The sequence below is a fragment of the Ixodes scapularis genome, unplaced genomic scaffold (assembly GCF_016920785.2).
Source record: "Ixodes scapularis isolate PalLabHiFi unplaced genomic scaffold, ASM1692078v2 PGA_scaffold44__24_contigs__length_19508400, whole genome shotgun sequence".
NCBI lineage: Eukaryota > Metazoa > Arthropoda > Arachnida > Ixodida > Ixodidae > Ixodes > Ixodes scapularis.
Window position 1 is genome coordinate 11,162,042 of NW_024609873.1, and position 25,187 is coordinate 11,187,228.

General features: G+C 46.7%; 1 protein-coding gene across 3 annotated transcripts in view; it reads right to left on the reverse strand.

The window, feature by feature from the left end:
- LOC8053373 (septin-7) overlaps nucleotides 1-18,370 on the reverse strand; it is a 40,960-nt gene extending 22,590 nt beyond the window's left edge. The window contains exons 1-3 of one of the 3 annotated variants that reach the window (XM_040216687.3): nucleotides 17,259-18,370; nucleotides 12,230-12,488; nucleotides 11,286-11,628 (exon numbers count right to left, since the gene is read on the reverse strand). In XM_040216687.3, coding sequence (XP_040072621.1) covers nucleotides 11,286-11,628; nucleotides 12,230-12,488; nucleotides 17,259-17,441 — 785 coding nt within the window. In that variant the 5' untranslated portion in view covers nucleotides 17,442-18,370. The remainder of the gene's footprint in view (nucleotides 1-11,285; nucleotides 11,629-12,229; nucleotides 12,489-17,258) is intronic. The other 2 variants (XM_029970759.4, XM_040216698.3) reach the window with 2 other exon arrangements.
- Nucleotides 18,371-25,187: the final 6,817 nt, after the last annotated feature.

The following is a 25,187-nucleotide window of genomic DNA, read 5'->3' on the forward strand; positions in this document are numbered from 1 at the left end:
AAACATTTTCACACTTTTATACATGTAAGTGGGGTGTCCCATAACTAACACCCTAATAAGTGTAGCAATAGACCTTATAAAAAATGTAAACCTCACACCTTTAAAAATGTGTGATGTTTTAAACACGTTTCTTAAAACGTGTGATAATGCACTACACCTTTTTATAAAGATGTAAAACTACAATACTCCTTCTCGTCAGGCACGTAGCCAAGGGGGGGGGGGGGGGGGGGGAGGCATAAGGCCCGCCCCCTCCCCCCCCCCCCCCCCCAAAAAAAAAAACACTCTTCCATTTTGCTGGGGCCTCCTCTACCCTTCCCCTTCTTAGACCACTTTGTCATGAGCGCCCCTCAGCCCCCCCCCCCCCCCCCCCCCCCGAAACAAGATCCTGGCTACGTGCCTGCTTCTCGTCAAGGTGTAATTATACATTTCTTTTTTGGGGTGTACACAGTAGCCCGGGACCCAATAAAATGACTGAACAAATAAATTACACAAATGAGTCGCCGAAACATCATTTCATTTAATTTATTTCTCCTTAAGGGCCCTGTGGGGCATTACATAAGGGGGGGAAGCTTGTGGGGTAATACAAAACATATAAACACAAAAATAGAACACACAAACAATTGATGTAAAATCAATAGTCACAGTAATACAGGTTAAAATGGTGAAAATTTATTGGATATGTGCAGTCACTGATTGGCGAAAAGCGGATTGGTCAGTAATAAGGATGATTTTTTCAGGAAGAGAGTTCCAGATAGTTATGGCATGAGGGAAGAATGACGTATTAAACGCTAACGTTTTGCCTGTTATGCGTTTGATGCAACGGCTGTGATTGAGGCGTGATGAAATTCTGTCAGGAGGTGATATCAGGGAGTCTGATAAGTTGGTGCTAGTGTGGTAAAATTTATGTAAGAGACATAATCGCGAGATTATTCTGCGGTCAGAGAGCAGTGGAAGCTCGAGAGTAAGTTTAAGCTGTGTCACGCTGGTGTCGCGGGAGTATGCTGATGAAATGAATCGGGCTGCACGATTTTGAATTCCTTCCAGACTGTCGCTGAGGTAAGCTTGTGATGGATGCCAGATGGACGAGGCGTACTCGAGTTTGGGGCGGACGAATGTAGTGTACGCTAGTTGCTTTAGGTGAGAAGGTGCTGATTTTAGATTCCGCTTTAAGTAGCCGAGAGTCCGCGGAGCATCAGCAGTGATGACGTCGATATGATGAATCCAAGAAAGTGTGGAAGACAGATGGATACCGAGGTACTTGTATGAGGGAGCAGAGCCAATTGAAACGCCATCAAGTGAGTATGAGTAAGAAAGAGTAGATTTTTTCCGCGTGAATGATACAAGTTTGCACTTCTCGTAGTTAAGAGGCATAAGCCAACGATCGCACCAAGTGTTAATTCTTGTTAGATCCCCCTGCAGGTTGATATGATCAGAGCAGTTTGCGACTGGTCGGTAAACAACGCAATCGTCTGCGAACAGCCTAATTTTTGAGTCGATGTCATGCGGAAGATCATTTATATATATGAGAAATAGAAGTGGGGAGAGCCCTGCTCCCTGGGGAACGCCTGATGTTACGTTAGCAAGGGGTGATTGATGATGGTTAGCAATGGTAAACTGAACTCGCGACGTAAGAAAATCTCGAATCCAAGAAATTATAGTTTTGTCAATACCGAGCATTGAAAGTTTAGAGAAGAGGCGATTATGCGGAACTCGGTCGAAAGCCTTGGAGAAGTCTAGGAATATGGCGTCTGTTTGATAATTGTTATTCATATTAATGTGTAGGTCGTGAGTGAATTCGGCAAGCTGGGTTTCGCAAGAGCGATTTTTTAGGAAACCGTGTTGGTGAGAGTAAAAAAAGTTGATCGAGTGCAAGTGGTTGATTATGTTGGTGCTGAGTATATGCTCCAAAAGTTTTGACGTTGCTTCTTGGCGAGTGTCGAGGCAATTTCGGCCAAAAACCGGCTTCAATATTGGCCGGATGCACAGTTTTGCGCCTCGTCCCGACATCCGGCAGGTATGGGTGTACCGATGCAAATAAACGATTTATGCCTAATAGCACTGGCGCCACTGATCTCTTAGTAGGCTGGATCGCGGATAGAGGCCTGTATTGCTGGCGTCGAGCGGCACCACCGGCAGTCATCGCTTGAAACGATCTAATGCGTGCTATAGGAGAAACGGGAAAACTCAATTTTATCACGTTAGTATGTTGTTCACGATCAAGAAACTTCTATCGTGTTTCCGCAAATAACAGTTAATATTCTGGACAAGAATATTAAACCCGTTAAAATACCAATCTTGTTTTAATAAATGTTATGTGGTTGAGGGTCGAGGGCGACTTTGTTTGGCGTTAGCTGTGATGTGTTTAATGAGACAAGGGCTACTGAGAGTTATTGTGGAGTCATTCGTGATCTCGGAGTCATCAGAGCCCAGCAAACGATAAGTTAGAAGGCCTTTACTGGGGACATTCGCATCGTTTTAACCTCGTGTACATAGTATTTCATGGTGAAAGCTTTTTCTTTGAACTGCTGTGAGGGCTTCCGTGACAAACTGAAACTCGGAGCGTGTCGTACAGTCGCTGAACGTGCCATTTATTTAGCAACTGAAGCAAGTGACGTCGGTATTAGCGATGTGCGCAACCAAAAGCGTCGCTGTGGTCAGCTTTCCACGATTGGCCAAACCATGGGCATATGAGCACTGTGAGATTGTCAACTATGACGGTGTTAGTTTCGGATTGCGATGGCTCCTAGCTTCTACTGTGCTTTTTAAACACACCATCGAACTCGTCGTCGCCCCCGATGGTAAGTAGCCAGAATAACAACTGGTGACGTCACGGCGAGGCAAATCCCAGTCGTGACGTCACGGAGGGAAACCATAAGACGGCGCCACCGAAACATCTCGGCGCTAATAGTCGGTGGCGCTCCGGCCCCCTTTTTTGAAATCAATGTTCGAACGTTTGACGAATGTCTATTTCATCTCGAAGCACCCGATGTAATCATCGCAGCACGTCATAAAATACTCGCCCTCAAGCACCGCGTACAAGCTTCCTATTTTTGCGTGTTTCTCCCTTAGATTTGCGTGTATTGCCTCATGGGGAAATACGCCAAAACAACAAGGACGAAAACGAAGGGAGAACTAGACAGGACGCAACGTATTGCCTGGTGTCAAGCAATGGCCGCCGGTGAGGGCAGTGACGGGCTCCCGATCCGTGATTCAAACTTGCACTGTGAGAATTCTAATGCATTGCACCCGCGGAGTGCTGCACAGAGAACCGGCCCCGAACGAACTTGCCGAATGCACCGAGTGCAGACTGATGCTGTCGCCGTAGATGTTGTAGAAAAGTACCGACCTCAAACCGAAACTAGCGCCTTTTCGTTCGACGTGATGGGTGGGAATGCGAGAGCGCAGTCGCTGACATCGTTTATCTATAGACGTTGGTTGCTGCAACGTGTAACTTCTATTTGCGATGACTTCCAATTAAGTAACTCGGGTGTCAGAGATATCTACAGACGGCGTAAGTTTCCGAAACCGGCTGACTACAAAACAGCATACACTTGAGAAAATTTATGACACTGTACGCGCAAGAGCTTGCTTCGTTTTAAGTATGGTATTATGAGTGAACCACTGAAAGGATACGGCTTAAATCTAGTTTTTTGGAACATATAGCAATGCGTTTCGTAAGACTTTTTTATTTCCCTGGTGAGCGCATTAAGAACGAGAGCTTTCTCAAACAAAATACGAGGGGGCAACATAGCTGCCGTTCAAATATGACTTTGCTTAAGCCTCGGGCAACGTCTCCATGTTTAGCCTTCCCGGACGCTGAGCGAATGCGTCACAGTTTTCTGCTGCGGGAGCTTTGTCGAAAAACGTTCCACTTTTCACCCGCACACAGATGATGCGAGATCTCGCGGCCTCTGTGTTTGTCCTGGGCCTTTCATTACACACTGGTAGGTTTCAGCGTCTGTACGGCAACAAAGCGACTCAAATTTCGCAAATAAAACACGGTTCGTCGATTCCTCCGTTCGTGAAATATCAGACGCTTACAATTCAAGCTCGCGTTTGAGTTTGTGGCCCGCGGGGAAGCGATTTCGAGCAGAAAACCGACTTTTTCCTTCAGTTCCGCTGTGCGAATGCCGCATCGCAGCAGACGAACTCTCGTCGTCTGCTCTCGCTCCTTGCCTGGGCGAGGCATGACGGGATTGTCGGCGCTAGAGAGCTCAAAGACAACGTACAACGAGCGGCGTGAACGCTCACCTCCCCGCGCTGTCTCGTGCTCTCGTGCACCGCCTAGGGATCGCGGCGGATTTTGCGTCAAAAGTTGCGAAGTTGAGCGCGCGCAGGGAGGAGGAAACTTTGCGACATTCTTTTGGTCACTCCCCCCGCTACGTCAGAAAGCGAAGAATGTTTTGCTCCACGAGTTTAGCTACCCAGCTGGCAAACTATCCCAATCAATAATTATTCGAGGAAAGGAGGAAGTATTTAAATGCGTCATTTTTATAACTATATAGTTTTATTGTTCAGCTGTGAAAATGCCTAGTAAACCTGGGGCAAAAATATGTAATGTAATCATCTTTGTCTATTCCAAGTTCGTCGTTAACGATAAGGTAGAGAAATTTTAGACGATTCGTTCTCCTTCTTTCCTGCAGGATTTCCAGGCCCGCTTCAGTAGACAGTTTTGTGGGGGAAATATAAGAGGAATACAAATTGAACACAAAACGCACCGCTAATCTCTGAATTCTCTCGAGTTCTAAAATACAACATGATGTGTGGGGATCCCAGATGACACTAGCATATTCTAACATTGGCCTAACCAGAGTTTTACATAACAATAACTTTGTCTTACTGGAGCTATGCTTCATATACCTGCGAAGAAAACCCAACATGCTCATGGCTCTACTACATATGTTACTAACATGTGTGTTCCACCTTAAGTCGGATGTTATAGTCAAACCCAGATACTTATATGAGCAAACGCTAAGAAGCCTATAGTTACCAATAGAGTAATTAAAAAGTAAAGGACTTTTCTTGCGAGTAATAGATATACAAACAGTCTTTGATAAATTCAATGTCATTTTCCAATCGGCACACCATTTAGACAACCTTTCTAACGAGGACTTTAATACTTCACAGTCCCCGAGACTTTTGATTTCCTTAAAAACGACACAATCATCTGCAAACAATCTAATCTTGACTGGAATTTGACAAACATTATCATTAACAAATCTTAAGAACAATTCAGGCCCGAGAACTGATCCTTGTGGGGCACCAGACGTAACGTGTATAGCACCGCAGCACGCGCTATCCAATTGTACAAATTGTTGCGTCATAGTCAAATAACTTTCTAGTTACCCCAAAATATTAGTAATATTTAAGGCAACCACCAATTCTGTACGCAGCTTCTCATGTGGAATGCGGTCGAACACTTTTGAAAAGACCAAGTTTGTCCTAGAGCATTAATTACCGACGCGAACTCGTGCACTGTTTCTTTAACCGATTAAAGATTTAATTGGTTACAACTTCGAGTAAACTCATTTGCACTTGAATTAAATTGATAACAACTTAATTCGGTTAAATTGGAGTACAGCTTGATTAAATTCGCGGATACTCGGTAAGCTGGCACTTGGATCATTTTGAGCGGGACAACGTAGAAACTAAATCCTGTACCTTTGTCAATAGGGGCTTTTATAAAACCGTTACCGTGTTCCGCCTACCGCACTACCGGTGCATTCGAAGCATGCATTTAAGCGCGCACCCTGATGATACCATGACCGTGGCGCGCGCGCTAAAAAGCATGCTTAAAAGGATCCGGTAGTGCGGTACGCGGAGCACAGTAACGGACTGCTAAAGGTCCCCAATACCAAGAGCTTGCGCCAGGACACACTCATTCACGCGCTTCAGAGCAAAACAGAAACAAAAGTCTCGAGGTACACCTAAGCACTTCTTATGAGTTGTGAATGCGAAAGCACGCACGCCGCCCTTCGCTCCCTTCTTTAATCTGCGGCGTACAACGCGCTGGCCTTGGGCGTGGAACGGTGGAGCCGCCGCCTCGCGGACACGCAGCGTCATCAAGTGAGCGATAGTTGAAGGTGTCGTGTGCCTTGCGGCGCGAGGAAGGAACAGACAGCAACGTAGTTCCTAGCAGAACAAACCCCTTGGTTTACTCCATCCACCGTGAATACTGATACGCGCCGTAAATCCGATAAGAGGGGAGCGAACGCGGTGATCAGTGATAACACAACAGTGTGATAACACAGTCAGGATGACACCACACAAACTGACCCGCAGCGGCCAATGGGAGCCTCGTCGAAGCACGCCAGCCAATGGGACCGAAGTGTAAAAGCTGGCGTTGGCTAGCTTTGCGCGTGGTTTCATTAGGGCGCCGTTTTGCATGGTTTCAAAGATTATGACGTCGGCTCGCTCTATGAGACATTGAATGTTTTCGCATTAAAACAAAACGTCGCGAGTAAAATGGTACTTCTCACAACATTCCAGTTGCTGCGTCAAGTACTTTGAAGCATGACTTAATAGCCAGTTGACAGTTTGTGGCATTTAAACTGTTTGCGATGTAATGAAAGCTGATTAATATTTTCAAAGAAGTGAAAAAGCTAAAAAATCATTTTTCTTTTAATTTAGTATAACAATAGGTAAATTTATGCTAATATATGCATTGCAACAAATTATAAGGAGATTCTGTAGACCCTTAATGTTCGGAAGCCTGTAATTTTCGCGAATCTTGAGAATTCGAAAATTCGCAAAATTTAAGGGCATGAGAACATTTCGATCCTTAAGAGTTTTAATGGAGGCGTCTGGAATTCGAGGAATTTAGTGGCCGTGATTATGTCCCCTGTGGCCGATTTGCGAAAAGTAGGGGCCGCGAAAATAAAGGTTTTTGCAGTATAACCTCGTAATACAAAGTTTTTTTTAGTGATTTAAAAGAAGCTTTTGGTCGCTATAAGGATTCTTCAAACCGATTCAGTCCAAGCACATAACTGAAGATTTAACAATAAAATACTGATAAAACAACCAAAAAGGGAGGATTTCATGCCAGAAAACTATACTACAAAAAGATTACGCTGATTTGTGAGCTTGATTCCAGCCTCCAACGAAAAAGAGATATATGGCAAATTCTAAGGCAATTCTGTTGCATACTTGAAATGCCCTAGCATCGCGCACATTTAGCAATTCTCTGGGTTTCCAGACGGCAGAGGCCGACACTCATGGCGTTCTTCATCAGCGTTTAACGCGTACTAACTGTATAATTTATAGGTGTTTTTAGAATTAAGCGATACGTACCGCGATTCAGGCTAATAAAACTGGCGATTTTCCAGAGCTTTCCATAGTTCTAGAGATCCTATATCTCACAGCGCAGAGGCGGTCGAACTCCTTCTCGCCTAAACCTCTAGTCACATGACCTCCCAGTTAAGCAATCAGCGTCGGGCACCCAAACAATTTATGTCAAACCTCGTGGCCACACATTTTTCTAGGTTTCACGAAATTCCGAACACCTAGCCAGGGAACGTTTCACGTAAATACAGAACTGCAGTAAAAACGCGAACCAGTACGAACTATGGTATCCACTCGAGCTGTAAAATTTAGAGTGGTGTTGGAGTTTCGAGATATGTTGGTCATAGGGCATAAGCTATGTCGCTACTGATTGAGCCTGACCTACTTCAGGAGACGTGCGAGTATAAGTGCTTTCCGACATCGGTGTATTCTCTGCTAGATTGACAGACTACGTAACAGATTAATTCAGTGGAATATATTTGCAATACTTGGAGAGCTACATAGTAGATACATGAATTAATAAAGAAATGCTTAAAAAGCGTATTACTTTTTTTAGATAATTGCACAAACTAAAGATGCATAAGTTAAAAAGATTACAAGTTTTCCTCTAACTAAACTGATCTCACATTTTAACATAACGTTTTTTGCGAACGACTCGTGGGCATGAACTTGGAAAAGAGGTCTCGGCAGCTTTCTCGGAGGATTGCTCTGGTGCACCCGAACACCCTTCAAGGACTTTCCAAATGCAAAACCTGGTAGGAGAGCTTAGGACTATAGTTTGTTGGCGGCATAAGAAACGTAGTACAGCGACATTTCTCAACCCACTCTTTCCACCTTAGCAGAGCGAACACCTTAGAATAGGTCAGTGGAAAGGAGGATACCGCAAATTATTGTGGCCAGAGAGTTTTTGGGGAGCGCCTTGTGCCGCGTTTATAAACCTGCAAGAGACTAGTTTTTTTATCTATTTTTTTTATTAGCACTCCTTATCTTCATATGTATATTTTAGTGATTGAGCGAAGGGTCTTCGTTTATTCATTATGTGTTTACAATATATTTTCCAAGAAAAAGGGTAAGTTAAAAACAAATTCCTCTACCCATATTAGGCGAGAGGCCAAGAGCTCAGGAGCAATTCCACCCACTTCTTTTCACTCCTGCAGACCGAACGCTGGAGAGGAGGTCGCCTCCTCTGCGGCGCTCGCTCTGCTAAGGGGAAAGAGGAGGGAGCAGTTCACCCTGAGCTCTTAGTATTAAACTCTCAACTTTTATATTCAACTGATGATATTCACTTTGGATATAAAGGTTAAGACTTTTGAGGCTATAAACACTCGGATTTCGTTTACAATCTGTTTACTGTAATGGTTGAATTCCATCAGGAACCAAGAACGTATATTTCACATTTTTTAGAATCTTTAAAAATTTAGAAGAGCATGTTCGCAATTTACGCGCACATATTACGGGCAACCACCAAAATTTCTTGCGCAAAGGATGCCGCATCCACAGCATGAGGAACTTCGGCTTCATCAGTCCACATATGTGACACTATAGGAGCATAGAAACACTTTTACGAATAGTATATTTGCAGAGCTCAACTTACCCAACATTTAAAATCATACGGCGTATCCTCTAAACAAATTTAAAGATCGTTCACCTAAAAAAAAAAAATACATTGCATCGTCAAACGTTCAGTGTCCGCTCAAATGTAGCACTAGGAGTGCGAACCAGATTCCAATGTTTGAGAATTTGCCATCTTATTTGAAAATTATAAGTGATTTTAACGAAGTTCCAAAGGGAAGTGAGGCCCGTTCCTTTAAACTCACGCCATTCGTACCCATGTATTCGTGGGCAGTGGTTCCTCTATATAAAATTGACGAAAATAAATTGTAAGTTATAACATTTGAATCAAACAAAGACGAGCTAAGAAACATTGGCATTTTGTCAAAACGGCTTGAGCTAATTTTGAGTGCCAACTGAGCGTTTGGCAATGCATACTTTATTTTTGCCGTACAAAAAAAAACAATACTTTCTTCGATTTTTTAAGGGGGGGGGGGGTAGCGAGGAGGGAGAGCGAAGGAGTACTTTGTAAAAAATGGTGAGTGTGCAGTCAGATGTATAAATGGAACATGTACTGCCATTGATTTTAACAGAACATTGTTTAATTTGAACATCATGGCACACTCCCGACGCTAGCAGCAAACAGGACTTGTACCATCCTAATCGTGTGCGGCACGGCCACATGCTAACCTTGTTGCCACAACATTTCCCGTACTAAGGAAGTATGGCACATGTTATGCAATTCAGTTCTATAGAGCATGTTGTGACAACAAGGTTCACACTCTTGCAACCTCTTAGAACTGGGTGCATTGAAACCTCTTAATATCTCTTACAACGAGTGGGCACTCTGGCGCCATCTATAGGGTAGCGGTGTAAACTTGGCGGTCCGGCATATTTTCAATTCCTCTCGCGCATTACCCTTTCTTTCTTGGCTCAAAAAACTTTTGTCAACGTTATAAACACGCCCTTCTTATAGGTATTACGTAAATTTGACGTCGGGTTTCCCGCAAAACCTTCGCTCTTGTGAAATGCAGTTCCAGGGTCACCGCATAGATGGCGTTAGAGTGCCAGTCTGTTCTCTCGTCGTAAGAAATTTTAAGAGGTTTCAACAGGTCTCTTCTCTCTCGGTCGTACTCGATTGCAAGAGTGTAAACGGCCCTTAACAGAGATATTTACCGTACTTAAAAGGTCCTTTTTTAGCAGTGTAGCTGCCTTTGACTCGACTCACTCTTCGAACGCCGGTGTACGGCGTTCGCATTCGAGCGCGTTCGAAGAGTGAGTAGACATGAAGGCAGCTATCCTTTACGTCTACCCATAAAGCGCCATTCACACATTTGCAACCGAGTAAGACCGAGAGAGACCAGACCGTTCTTTAAGCCTTTTGCGACGTCTTAGGAGTGGTTGCGCTGCAGTGGAGCAGGTCCGAAGACCTCGCAAAAGGCTCAAAAACCGGTCTGGTCTCTCTCGGACTTACTCGGTTGCATATCTGTGAACGGGCCTTTACCCTTTCCACTCACGGCTCGGCGCTCTGGCGTCCCCACGCGCTTTCGTCTCCTTTCTCTCAATTTCTACCCGTATAGTCACGGACAAGATGAAGGGAGCATCAAGGTGCTTCAGTTGTCCCGCCTCCGCGACCAGCATCCCATAGAAGACAAGGCCTGCGCATGACGTCATCGTATGTGGATCCCGGACCTGCCCTCGAGCGGTGAACAATGAAGCTGAAGCTCTAAAAGCAGCAGACACGTTCGTCTTGGCGTCGTCGCGTCACGCCCGTTGTGCTTCGATGCGTGGATCCACTAGTGACTACGTTTTGGGTTGTGTGGGAGAAGGGGGGGGGGGTGGAGGGGGAAGTCGCAGGCCTTGCTTTCTGGGGCGTATCGCTCCAATACAAATATTTTTTTATTTTTTTTTTATTTTTTTACGCTTTGGTGTTTTGTGATTTTCGAGCGTGCACGCACAGTCAAAGCAAGGCGGAAGTCAACGAGCATGTTCTGGAGGCCGGGCATTTGAAAGAGACGTCCTCCCGTTCTTACGTTGTCAGGGACTATAGAAGACCCATGCGGCGGCGCCTATCTCGCGTCTGCGTCGCTGCGTGCGCGTCTTTTTGCTATGCGTCTCCCAACGACCGCAGTGTTTGCAGACGGCGTCGCCAAGGCGCACTCGTCTGCCGCTTTGCCGCTTGCTCTGATTCTTCACCGTGTTTGCCGCTTGGGGCAGATAGAGCACTCATTATTATGAAATAATGAGAATTTCCTGTTTCTTGTAATTGGTGCCAGGCAAAGAATTGGGAGCAAGCTCCTTCGACCTTTTCCACTTCAGTAGAGCGAACGCTCAAGTGGAGGTCACCCCCTCTCTAACAGTTGGTCTACTAGAATGGAACGATGTGGGAGGAGTTTGGGCCCGAGCTCTTACCTTGTCGCCGAATCTAGGTGGTATTGATTGAGCCCGCTTACCCGTGGCCCGAGGGTGCGATGAAGTAGAGGCAACAGTGGACTCGGCCGTCGGAGAGCGCTGAGCGGTGCACACGCGACTCGGCGTCCAGGTAGGCGGCGAACTGGGCTTCGACGTAGTCCGCGACGGGCTGCCAGCACTGGCTGTTGTCCACGGCATCCCCGAAACCCGGGGTGTCCACCACCGTCAGACAGAGGTGCACGCTGCTTTCGCGCAACACCACGCGCGTTGTCTCCACCTGCACCGTCTTCTTGACCCGCTGCGAGGGACCCGGGTATTCGTTCGAGTAAACGTCCGTCAGGAACATAGAATTGAGCAGCGTCGACTTGCCCAGTCCGGATTCCCCTGCACACAGGCAAGTGCCCGAGTCACTCCCAAGCCTCCCCAGGTGCGGAAAGGATGAACCTTGCGCACGCGGTGGCAAACCTAGCAACACCGAAACTTCACAAAGCCTATGTGGAGAGGAAGTCGTCTGCTTCTTAAATAGGAGTTGCGGTGGCGTAAGAACGTCGCCGAGCTCGGATTAGCTTCGGTTGAAAGGATAGTGAGTGCCAGATGCTTTGAGGTCCACCCACTTTTTTTTTAATCGGCCAATAAAGGCATGGCGTTCTGACATCATCGCAACCCCCGTGCAGGAAGCAGACCAACTTGCGCTCCTCATTCATACACGTTCTCTCTTTAAGTGTCCCGAATATTGAGCGAACAATAAGTCACGACTCTTGTGTATACTGTTTCGGGCTCCATTTTACAAGAAGCTGTGCTTAGCAGCGACTTTCGTCGAGCATTAGCGTGTTTGCCACACGGGGCGGATCGGGTATCTGCTAAAGATGACGTCTTGCGAAATTCCTTGCAGTCTAGGCGGCATTGGTCAGAGTCTGCAGGATTCGAGGGACTGCAATGTCCCCCTTACGATGTGTTTCGGCTGAGCATGACCCATCCACCTTACCGACCACCATGAGGGTGAACTCGAAGCCCTTCTTGACGGCTTTCCGGTACACCTGGTTGGGCAGGCTGGCGAAGCCAACGCAGCCCTCGGCTTGCCTGCACCCATTGGTGGCGTAGGGGGAAGTGCCTTCCTCCTTGGGTGCAGATGGCGAAGCGAGGCCCGCGCCCAGCGTTGCCGCAGCTACAGTCGTTGGAACTCCGACCGTGCTCGACGCAACGGGGCTCTCACGGAAGAACATCTCTCTCTTGAAAGACAGCTGCTGCGATTGAGACAGAATGCACACATGAGGTCGCCTCTCATAAGACGCACTAAGCTAAGGCCTTAAGTGACAGGCCCCGGATTTGTCTAGGGTTACATTTCTGACGCATGAGCCCTGCGTGTCCCGGCCTCTCAACCTCGCCCCGCTATGGATTAAAAATTAAAACAGCGCAAGGACACGGACAAGAACAAGAAGGTAGACGAACAAGCGCCTTGTTCGTCTACTTTCGTGTTCTTGTCCGTGTCCTTGCGCTGTTTTAATTTTTAATCATGAAATACCAACTAGCCCAAAGTTCCACGTTAGTCAACCCGCTATAGAGTTTTTGAGCATATATAATGTATCTGGCTTCACCAGCGGCAGACCCCTGACCACTAGTATATCGTATGGGTGTAGTATTTTATTTGCCTCTTTATTGAGCTGGAGCCACAATGTGTTCTGATGACGAAGAAAGATATATTCGTATTTAGTGCTGAGCAGCCATGGCCGCCTTCCAGCGAAAATAGACGTTTTTCGTTTCCATTTGTTTTCAGTCCTGTGAGTTCCATATCAAGTGTGCGGGAGGAAAGAATCATAAGGCATTTCAACCTGGAATGTACGAAAAAATAGAGGTGAGGCAAAACAAGAATGTATGACAATCACGCATTTCTTGTTAACACCTTCCAGCGGCGTGGAGAGATCAAACGATGTTTTACCGCATACCAGAACTGACGACATTCAAGATGGCTGCCCTCTTTTGGAAATGGTGTATTCGCGGCGTGCGCGATCGAAAGCGTCGCTGTGGTCGGCCTTCCACGATTGGCCGAATGCTGACTATGACGTCAGCAGGGGGATTTCTCTTCGTCGGATATAAACGTCATGGAAGAACTTCAACTTTGACGGCGTTGGAACTGTTCGTCTTAGAGCGCAGTGATTTCACACTTTCCACCATACTAATTAAAAACACCATCAAACTTCGCAAGGTAATGACGTCACGAAAGGGAACCATAGGGAGCATTCACTGGTGGCTATATCTGTGTGCGTGGTGGCTGAGCGCGTGCTGACGGCGAGCGTCCACAGTTCTTTTGCAACGTGCATTCCACACCATCAAGATTGCCGGTCTTAGCAGCCTATTGATGTAAGCTCGTTCTGAGCATGCGCTTTAAACAGCACCCACAAATATGGCGTCCAGTGAATACTTTCTATAGGAGGGTAACACCAAAACCTCTCGCCACTAATAGACCAGCCGACGTCACGAACGTTGGATCTCACAGCCGGTTTTATTCCACGCATCGTAAGAACTGTAGTTTTTTCTACAGGTGCGACAACTCCGCTGAGGGATTGTGCGAGCAGAGCACGAGGCGGCACGAGCTGTCTCGTGAACTGGCGCCTGCCTGCTATGAACTACAGTTATGGCGGCGTCACGCATGCGTGGAACGCTTGGTGAAATCGGTCTTTTGGACGAAGCACACATCCCAAGGCGCCTTAAAAGCAGCCGTTTGAGGATAATGACACCACTGTAGTAGTTAACAAATGATTAGAAAATCGCAGTATCGCGTTACCACAATACCGTGTCGGACATTCTTGAATCGGAACCGCGCCGGGGACGTGCGGCAAAAAACGTTGCAGCTAGGATTCCGTGTTTTCTGAGCTTTTTCTCGTGAAATTCGGAGGGTGTTTTTCGAAGTTTCTTTTTCGCTGAGTATTCGGGGTTTATCGGAGTTAATTTTTGTTAGTTTCCGAATTCTCTGGAATTCCGAGTTCATTTTGATGGGTAAAATATAAAAAAAATTCAAAAATCAAATAAATGACCTCCGGGTACCATGACCCTTTGTTCATGAAGGAACCTTGGCGTGCTAAAAGGGTAGATTTCAAAGAAAACTGACGTGGAATTTCCACGGGACCATTGACCTTGTGCTCTTAGAAACGTTTCATTGTAAAACTCTCTCTTTTTTCTGTCTATTTTCCCGCCATGACTTCGAAGTTCGGAGTTTTTCAAATAAATCCGAACAAACGGAAAATTTATAGGAGAGTGTTTTTCGGATTTTTGCGAATTTCGGATATATCCGAAAACACGGATCCCTAGTTATAGACAACCACCGCCATAGACCGCGTTAAAAGAAAATACAAGAAAATGCTGACGACGATAATTAATGATTCCACGGATGGTATGCGGTGCGTGCCCAGCCCGGTTTCACAATGGTGATAACGGTTCCAGTATTATAATACCGCTGTACCGAAAATTTTTGTTGGGATAGCGATCACTGTGTGCGAGCATGACCTACGTAAGAAGGCGGAGTCACCAGTGCTCGTCGCTCGTGCACGCTAGCGGAAACAGTATTAGCGAGTTTTAGGGAACCGTTTTTGCACATCCGATACTCTACGACAGGTCTCCCGGTACGAGCAGAGAGCTCCACCTGTAATGGAGAGGTCCCGGGTTCGATACCCGGACCAGGCGGACTTTTTCGGTTGCGTATATGCGCGTCTTCGTTGGTAGCGCATGCGCAGTTCGTACCGGAGGGATGATCCTACGTAGTGGATGTGCAAAAACGGTTCCCTAAAACTCCCTACTATTTGCGTCTCCAGCTCGACGCTGGCCCTCCCGCGGCGGAAACGGAAGCACTCTAGTGAGGGTCCCCCGATTTCCCTGCTCAGCGGGCAAGGCGGAACTGCACGCGATCATGGCTCGCGATATGTCATTTCCGAATGCAAACAACACTCTTTACTGTCCCAACGCAGCGCTGCAGCCGGTATGGGATTGTACCTTATTGGAGGATTTTAGTCTTGCGCATAGAATGCTCATAGAAGCAAACGCAAGCGGTGTGCATTTGGGATAGAGTTGCGTGCCCCGCGTTGTGCGTGCGCCTCATCGCCATGCGCCATCCAAGACCGCAATTTCGGGCTCCGCGCACGCGCAGTGTGGAACAAGCAAAACTAACGCAAGAACACAGCGCTTGCGTTCGCTCGTATACGCAATGCTACAACTTACTACTGTTTTACCGGTTTCCAACACCAACGAAACGTGCTGCAGTGAGCAGACGTGCAAGCAGGTATACGTTCCTTCGAACTGGAAAGGCTGAGATTGGCAAAACGACGGAGCGTAAAAACGAAAGTAAATAAATGTTATGAAAAAATTGGTAATAAAGAAAAATAGTTTTTTTTCTTTTTTGCTTTTGGGCATTTGGTCTGGCAGGATATTGGCGGCGTCTTTAGACGTTTTGCCGATTGTCAAAAGTCGCTACTTTGATAGCAAAATATATTTTACCCACATTTAAATTAATTTTAGATGGATGTCTCACATTAGCCCAAATGTTTTCGATGATTTTAGACACAATTACTCGGTAATTCAAAATGCTGCAATTGGCACCAGTGAGAATAATTAGCACACTTTTGATTGTCATATTTGCTTACGCGTTTGAAATTAGATCATAAGCAACAAATTATATTAGAACTTGAAAAATTTCGTATTAAAATATCTGAAGTTTGATATTATTATAATAACACAAATTGCGGCAATATATGCCTCCGATTAACGCCACATAATAGTCTTTCTGAAAAAGGTATAATTTTGTTTTCTTTTTAGCGTATGAAAAACTCTGACATCGTTATCAAGATAGACAAACAGTCAAACATTGGATGTAACATAAAGTCATATGCGTCACGCGTCGCTATAAAACACACGCACTTCAACCGTCTGACTCGAATTCCCCGCTCATTCACACTGGAAGCGGATCCGCGTTCGCAAAGCGGTTGCGAACGCGGTTGTATAAAGATCCAGTACAATTGCACGCGCACTCGATGACGTCAAGTGCGCGTGCAATTGCACTGGATCTTTATACAACCGCGTTCGCAACCACTTTGCGAACGCGGATCCGCTTCCAGTGGGAATGAGCGGTTAGGGTTGTTGCAGTGAGAACAGCGTTCATTAATTTATACGCTTTGTGGACATATTGTAAAAATTGGAATTCTTTTATTCTTGTGCCGGGAATAATTTTACCCAATTAATCATCTAAATACCCAAAAACCCATCAAAAGGCCCGCAGTTTATCATTTCCCACGACAAATTTCTGAGCGAGAAAACCAGCCAGAGCGCACAAATATCGGCGCTGATTATTTCAGCTACAAATATCAGCCTGGATCGAATATGTATGTCACAAAATAAAGCGACCGTGAACTTCTCTAACTAAATAATTACGATGTGAGACACATCTTGAGTTAAGAACGAATCCGAAATTAAGACCTATATCGAGAAATCAAATCCAAAATAGAGATTAGTTTCGGTTTCACTCCAGAATTAAAACGCGCATCCTTGCTTAAATATTACGCTAAACACCGTTCTTTTTCTTAGGATAAAGAGGGGACCTGCGCTTACAACACTTCAGCTTCCTCGTATCAGCAGAAATAAATTGTGTCGCTCAGTGAAGCCAGCACACTAGACAGGCTCAACAGCCGCACGCATCTCCGACCCTCACTATAACCGCCATTTTGGAAAATGAGTGGCGCCACCTATAGTTAGTTGGAGTCGCGAATAGTAGGGAATTGTAGTACACCGTTCACGCAGCCCGCTAAGCATCCGGATGGCGCTCCGTAATCCGCCCCAAGACCTTGAAGTATGCAGACAAGGCTGACGGCGCGCATGCGCAGCTGCGGCGTCTTCTTCGGGGATACCGTAGCGGAGGAGAAAAACGATCTACTACAACTCCCTAGTAAGAGATACTACGGAAACGGGGTTACCGGTAACGCCACGCTAATCATTTGTACAAGAGAGTAAGCAGCGGTAGGAATCTGACTTACGGAGGAGGGCGGAGTCAGCGGGGCTTGTCGCTCGGGCAACGGCGGCGGCGCGTCTGCCGGCGGGTTCTCGTAGACGCGGGGCCGGCCGGAGAAGCGCTCCAGTCCGGCGTAGCGGTAGTTGAGTCTGGCCGCGGGCACGTCTGCGGCGCCGGAGGACGCCGAGCGCCGCGGCAGCGAAGGCATCGGGCGCGAGAGCGACGCCGCGCCGCCATAGCCCGGGCTCCAGCGAGGTTCCAGGGTCGCAGCGTTGGGTCGCTATGGGACCGAGGAAGGACCGCAAAAATACACTGGGGGAGCTGCGACGCGTCTTCCGGATTTTTCGCGATCAGCGACTGATAACGTCTGGATAAGTCGCGTATGCTGCGTGAATGACGAGTCGTCGGCTTCGTCAGAAAAGAAACCGAAGAACTCAAAAAGGCAGTCTGGAATTGCAACGCTTCTTGCTGATGTTTTTGGAGTGGCAGACGACTTCCGGAAGACTTGCGTGCGCTGCGTAGCTCCACAGTTGGCTGCTTCCTCCCTTAAAACTAAAGAAATAAAAAACAAACAAAAAAAACACCGCTGGTGATTAGCTGTGTCTTTGGTATTTTGGTACAAGATGACGTCTGCAAGACTCGCGTACGCTCTGTGACTGCGACTTCGTCGGATAAAACCGAAAAACGCAAAAATGCACTGTGGAGTGGCAGCGCGCTTATTACGGATGTTTTGGAACCATACGTGGATGATGTCTTGAAGACTGGCGTACGTTGAATAGCTCCAGAGTCGTCGGCCTTGCTCGATGGAATCGACGAACTCAAAAATACTCTGTGGGCTTGCGACGTTTCTTGCCGGTCCTACGAGACTAGCTGCAGATGACGGCAGGAAGACTCGAATACGCTGCGTGGCCGTGGCTGCTTGGCACGAGAGTCGGCGGACGATGGGGGGCCTTCGCCTGAGTGGAGAGGGAGATGCGTGGGAAGGAGAGGGTATCGCCCCCAGACTCGGGGTGCACGAGGAAAGAAGACGCCGACAAACAAAGGAGTAAAAAAAGACGCCAGCACCGAAAGGAAAGTGGCCCAGACTTCTGGGGAACACGCGGCCCGCTTGTGCTCCGTCCTGCTTCCTCTCTCGGATGGAGGAATGGTTGGCAGCCGTCGCTCAGATAGGGCGCGTGCCCGAGAAGCGGACATCTGCTGCTGCCGCCATGAGGGTTCCGTGGGGCGGGAGAGAAGAGCAAGGGCGGCGGGCGGGGAGACCAGGCTGCAAATGGTTTCACGGTCGCGGGGGCTGGAAGGACGGGAGGCCAGAAAAAGAAAACAACGAAACCATATGAATCAAGAAGAACGCATCCCGGAATAGGCGTTTGTTGTCGTATTCACCCCAGTCAGCTGGGCGCCACAAGTTGTATACATCCAGCTTTATAAAAAAAAAAAATTAAAAAAAAGAACGTCATTTGGCACGGACATTTTCACATTTCACAACTCCATAAAAATGTTTTTTTTTTTTTCTTTACACGAACTTTAGAGCATGTAGTTGTCTCAAATGTACCCGTTCTTAGGAGGGATCGGTGGCCGAGCGAGCTAACGGATGTCAGCTCGGAACGTGGAGCGAACACTTGCGCTGCGGAACCTCCTGGGCTCGATCCCTACACCCCTCCCGTTTCGATCTGGATGAGTTTCGTACCGTCACGCGTTCGTGTAATCACTACTAGACCTCTGTACGAGGCTGGGCCAACCGGAGAGCCCGGGCCGGCACGCGGGCCGGGTGGCAGGGACTCTTTCTGGGCACGGGCCGGGCTCGGGCAAAGGTGAACCACAATTTCTGAAACGTTTCTTTCTTTCAAATCTAAACGATCATTGCTGACGCACTTATTGTTTAGATGTCAAAGAAACAAAAAAGCCGAAATGCGAACTCGCTACGACGCCACTAAGAAAACTTAGCAGTAAAGAAAACTGTCTTACTAAGGTACCCCGCAAAAAGATGCGAAAAAAATCCCGGGGAATCCATCAGTATACTGGTTTACAGACTTGGAAGTAATCCGTTACAAGTAACGGAATTACTTGTAATTAATTACTTTTCTAGTAATCTTGTAATTGATCCGTTACTTTTTTGAAAATGTAATTTGTAATCTAATGTCATTACTTTTTCAGTAACGCGTTGCTGAAATTACTCGTTACAATTTTTCCGCCCCGTCAAAGGGAAAAATAGAGAGGAAGAAGGGCGATGCAACGGCCTTCGCGCTTCTAGCATGGTAACACAAGACGGGGGTTCGCTCGCGAAGAGATCTAGTGCTGGCGAAGGAAAGGAATTCACGGAAACCGCGACAGCCCAGCCAGGGCCCGTTTCTGGACTTGTTCGTACGGGCAGTCAGGCTGGGAGGGTTCGACTGTCTACATGAAGGCAACAAGCTTCGACTTGGAAAACGAACGGACTGCTTCGAGCGCACAAAAGAGCAGAAAACTAAGGGCCCATAAAACCATCGAGTGGGAGTCGTGAAGAGTACGAACGTGGACACTGTGACCGTGGTGCAGATGTCCCCTGGCCCCCTTCCCGCCCCGCCCCCCTCCTTTCCGCCCCACCCACTGCGTGCTATCCCCCAAAAACCAATTAGCATTTTTTTTTTTTTGTCATACGAGACCGTCCTTTGCTTGTCGATGTTCTGCCTACGCACACCCACCCCGCAAACAAAAAAAAATTGCAACTAGATTTTGACCCTGTTCATCTTTGACAGCGCTGTGAAAGCTAAATACTGGCTGGACCAATTAGCTTTGTGGTTTCTGTCACTTGACTTCGCACTAGCGGATGCGTAAGGCACAAACATAACGGAAGCGGTGGCAGCAGCTCATTGGAACAGAAAAAGAATGTAGCATGTCAGTTCAAACAGTAACTTTAGACATCAGGCGATAAGGTGGCCGGGGAGAACAGCCAAAATGGCTTGGGACTTCAAAGCTGAACCCATATACCTAGAAACGAGAATGTTGGGGTTCTCGTCAGCGGATTGTGCCTACGGGAACTTACTCCGACATTGTAGGGAAAGGGAACACCAGCCCGAATTTTCTGAGAATAAACAGTGGCTGACTTGGACACAGTAGCGTGCCTCCACAGGAGCTGGTAACGCAAGGCGGTTGTAAACGCGTGAGATACATTGAAGCCTGCTGTTCACTGAAAATTGTGCTTTTTTAATATTTTCTAAACTGAAAAATTAGCTTGGCTGAAAGAGTGTGGATGAATATTTCGTGTGAAGTTTCAGTTTTGATTAGTTGGATGACAAAGAAAAAAGATGAAGTGGGTCAAGGCCGGGTAACAACCTTCAACGAGCGGTACTCTGAAACCTGCCCAAACGCAAGTACCGCATGTTTACAGCCAGTTGGTTTTAGTGGCTAAACCAGCCCCTATTTAGGCAATATATAGCAACCGTAAAAAATCCACAACTTCAGGAGAGTCGTGTTGTAAAGTTTGCCGTTGCCATATTTCGAATAGTATGCGTGCCTCTGCCACCCATGTGCATTCGTCGCATGTTCATGGGATTCAGTTCTGTCCCGGGTGGACAGCGCTAGATTCGTTCATATCGAACACCTGTTCCAGTCCTTTAGAGCTTTATAGATCCATCGCCGTAAAATTATTATCCTAAAATAATCGGTAGATATAGTACTGAATCTGTTTTGTTTTTGATGGGGCCCGAAATTCCCCCCACAAACACGCAGTAGATATTGCAGTTATTTTGCGTGTTCCTTTAAAGTAACGCAAAAGTAATTGAGTAAAGTAACGAAGTAATTAATCAGTTACTTTTACGGGGAGTAATTTGTAACGGTAATCCACTACTTTTTAGGCCAAGTAATTGTAATTGTAATTAATTACTTTTTTGGAGTAACGGGCACAAGTCTGGTGGTATAGCTGCCAACAGGCAAGAAAACTAGGGCAATTTTTTCCCAGGGGACAGTGCGATTGTCTTTCGCTTTTCTTTCAAAATTTTTGAAAAAACAAAACAAAAAAAAACGTTGTTTGGTTATTAAAGATAAGCTTTGTGTTTTGTATTTGTGAAAGCTTTCGAAGGTTCACCGCGTGACTGCGATATTACAGCGCCTTTCATGCAGATTATGCTAAACGAATCAAATGCACCAACGCCCTCCAGAGCAGATTTAAATTTAAAAGATGAGGTGCACCCCATGACCTCTCATCGGGTCGTGCCCGGGCCGGACCTGATCAGGTAGGCATCCCATCGGGCCGGGTCCGGGTCGGGTAAGACTTACAGCCATCTGGCAAGGGCCGGGCCGGGCCGGATCGAAAACGCGTGGTGCTCGTTAAAGGTGTACTCCGCCGATTTCTTCATGGTCCCCGATTTGCTTTAAATTTTGCTAAACTCGCCAAACAACATCGCCAAAATAGTATCCCAAATATTAGGTCAAAATAATTTTTTTTCACGGAGTTATTGAATTTACAATTTTGGTCCTCACCGTGTTTTTCAAACTGAAAGTCTCTACTGGCAACAATGAAAAAGTGACGTCATTGGAAGTGCAGGGGTTCACTCTTTGGACTGTAGAATTTGTTCCCAACTGATTTGAAGCAGTTTCATGGTGTCAAATGAATGCCTTGGAAGCTCGCCCCAGTCCCCGCGCTCCAGCACGGAACAAATAATTGGCATATTCTATTTTTAGACTACTCGCCTGACTGGCAAGCTGAACTTCCACTGACGTCACGGCCCTGAAAAGGGCGGGTATATTTGAATGTCTGTTTTTGCATCATTTTCATTTGCAGATTTCGCAATAACTATTATGAATTTCACGATATTAAATAGCATTCCAGAAAGGGTAAAGGCCTGGGAGTCAGAAAATATAGTTAGTTGAGGTAGTTCAAAAATCGGCGGAGTACACCTTTAAGGACATCAAGATAGCGGTTGTACTGCACAGGCTAAATGTCTCACCTATAGCTAAGAGACAAGTCACCCGTGGAGGCGTACTAGCATCAAGGCTGTCTAAACAGACAAGAAACACGCTTTTTTACACGCTCCTGTTTTTGTGGAAAAAAATATAAATTATGACGCTAATATTTTTTTTAAATGGAAGAGCACGTTTGCTAAAGGAAGGTGTCTATAAAATATATCTCATAGCGGCATATGATCTGCTTCGTATAGTGCATTGCCCCAGGTTAATTAAACCCAGCATGGCCGCCGTAATAAACGTATTCTAAAAAATAAATCCTGCGCTCTCCGCTTTGTTACGTCAGCTGCGTCACTGGCCCTCGGCCAAGCGAGGGCTGTGTTCCAAAATTTAGTCGATCCAATTCCGGAGTGAATGCTTTGTACCATGGCGTTTCAAAACGTTCTAGCGCTTACTCGATGACGTCACAACTAGCGTTCCAGGAGTGGCTTGTTTATTCCGGAGTAATTACTTACGCTATCCTCCTCGATCGGTGGGTAACGTCGGATCAAATCGAATAAATACGTCACGTGATCTGTTCGCCGTCTGCTCGTAGTCTGTTTTCTGCACCCACAGCCGTCAAAGCTCGTTTGCTCTGTTGAGTTTGGTGGCAGACGTTCGAAATGAGAGAGAATGAGGTGCAGCTATTTTTGTGCGGTTATTGCGATTTGCTGTGTTCAACGCACGCACCACATACAGACCGTGCACCTTCCGCAGGAAGGTAAACCTTTTGTTATCACCAGAGCGCGAGCGTAAACGGGAGCTCCTCCGTATCCTCGTCCTCGGCAGTGGAAGAGCTTCGTATTCTTAAGTTCAAGGCTGCAAATGTTCGAACGCAGTAAATAATGTGGAAGCCTTGTTTGTTTTGTTTCCCCAAAGCGCGTATAATTAGTGGATTACGCTTGTAACTTAGTGAAGGCTTCGAAGATTTCATGCAAATGACCAGTCAACAACCCTTTGGATCTTTTCTTTGTGATATTGTAATCATATTCGGGTAAAAGCGAACATAAGTTACATATCATTGTTTCGAAAGCCCCTGCGGTGTACCGCTACACCGTGTGGAAGCAATTTCCGCAAAACGAAACTGGTGCAAATTACGATTCGTGGAGCATAAGCATTTAAGGCACCTGGACTAGGCTTACAGCGGTTGTACTGATTAATCAAAACAAATTTTGATGTCCAACTCTAAGGAGTTAGTCATTTTGATCTCAAAATACAGCCCAAAAGGAAGGGGAGCAAAAGGAGCTGGTGGAGCCACCTCACAAAATTCCGCATCGTCACTTTAAAAAAAAGAAAAGGTTTGCAGCGGTTAATATTATTATGTCTTCGAGTGCCTTCTCAATGATCAAAAGAGATTGTCTGCAGTTTTCCGCCATCGCTGCTATGTTATCTTTTTGCCATAGCCCAAGACGAAGCCAATCCGCGTAGTATTTAGGTGATAATTGTGGCCGTTCCAAAATCGAGTCGCGGATCGCTTACTAGGTGTCCCGTGGTATTACCAGCTGACGTAGGAGACAGGTTAGTTGGGTAAGATTTGGAACACAGCCGAGGGGAGCCAGCACAAGGTTTTTACCGCCGAGCATCTGTGACGATCATGAGGGAGCACTCCCAATGGCCCAAAGAAATACTTTTTAAAGCGCAGCTCTTAGGCGCTCGTTTCCGCGCATAGCGGCGTCGCCGTCGGCGTAAGCGTCCCGCTAAATTTAGTATGAAATTGATTTGGTGTTGATGTCACGGGACGTCCATTTTTCCACTAGATCTAGCGGAGAAGCTATTGGAGGAGAGGAGGGTATGGGAGGAGGAGGACGGGAGGGTACGCAGGAGGAGGGGAGAACGAGGATGAGCAGGGAAGGAGGAGGGGAGGAGTAAAGGAGGGGCGGGTACAGATGAGGAGGAGAGGGGTATACCCTTCCTTCGTACCCTCCCCTCCTTCTAAAGAGCTGCGGTTTCATTTCGCATTACAAAGTTCGAAACATCGTTTTCTTTTTTTTGTTTTTTTCGCCGTCATTTCGATCTTTTCAGTTTGAGCGTCAAAGATGAAAGTAGGATAGGTTATATCGCCTAAACATAATAAATAATGAAAAGGGTTACTTGACTTGGCGACGTAACTTTATTACACTGCGGGCGGCTCGCAATCGATGCAAAAGTAGACATCAGAGCGCAATCGGGCAACGTATAATCCGTTAAAAATGCAGAGACAAGACGCCTGCGTACTCCCTGCGTAAGTCGGTAACCAGAATCTGTTTTTGTGACCGAATGTGAGGATCAATGCCTTATACTAATTGCTGTGTGCCGTGGTGTTGGGAAAGTTATTCTGAAGAACCGAAAGTCCCCAGATTAGGGAGTTCTAGACTAGCGTACGCAATTTTAGCGCACGCTAGCGCTACATTTTGCGCTTGTGTTAGCGCACGCAACGCAGGTGTGTTTTAGAGAGGCGTTTCTCCTCAACGACGCAAAAGCGCGAGCACCTCGCGCAAGCAATGCCACCAAGGTGCAGAAACAATTTTTATTTCACGCACGAAATGCTGTAACTGAAAAAAAAAAAGAACAAATTTTGTTTGGTTTAGAGTAACATTTTAGATTTGTTTAAACGTGAGAATTCGACGCGAGCTGTGGCCCGGTCGGCGAACGGTCGACCGGCCCGAGCGGTCGACCGGTGACACCCCGGCAAGAGAGGTCTCACCTTCGCTGAGAAACGTTCGCGCATCGCAAGCAGCAAGTGGCCGGAGATCGTTGTATACGCCTTGCTGGGTCTTCCAAAACGTTTCTGACGTGAACCTTAGGGAGGAGTACAATGTCGTCCCGTATTGAAAATCGCAGCTGCGAGGATGCGGCCAACGTCGCACTCACGACGCCGCCAAAGCGGCCGCAGTCGCGGTCCTGCAACCGCCATTTTTTACCTGTGCTCGTCTTGGCTTTAGCCAAGTTCTCATCACGAATCCCCGGGGGAGCGAAAATACTCTTTCCTTACGTACGAAAATTCTGAAAAATAACGTACGCTGAAAAGCGCGTTTAAAGTGCAAACCGCAGTTAG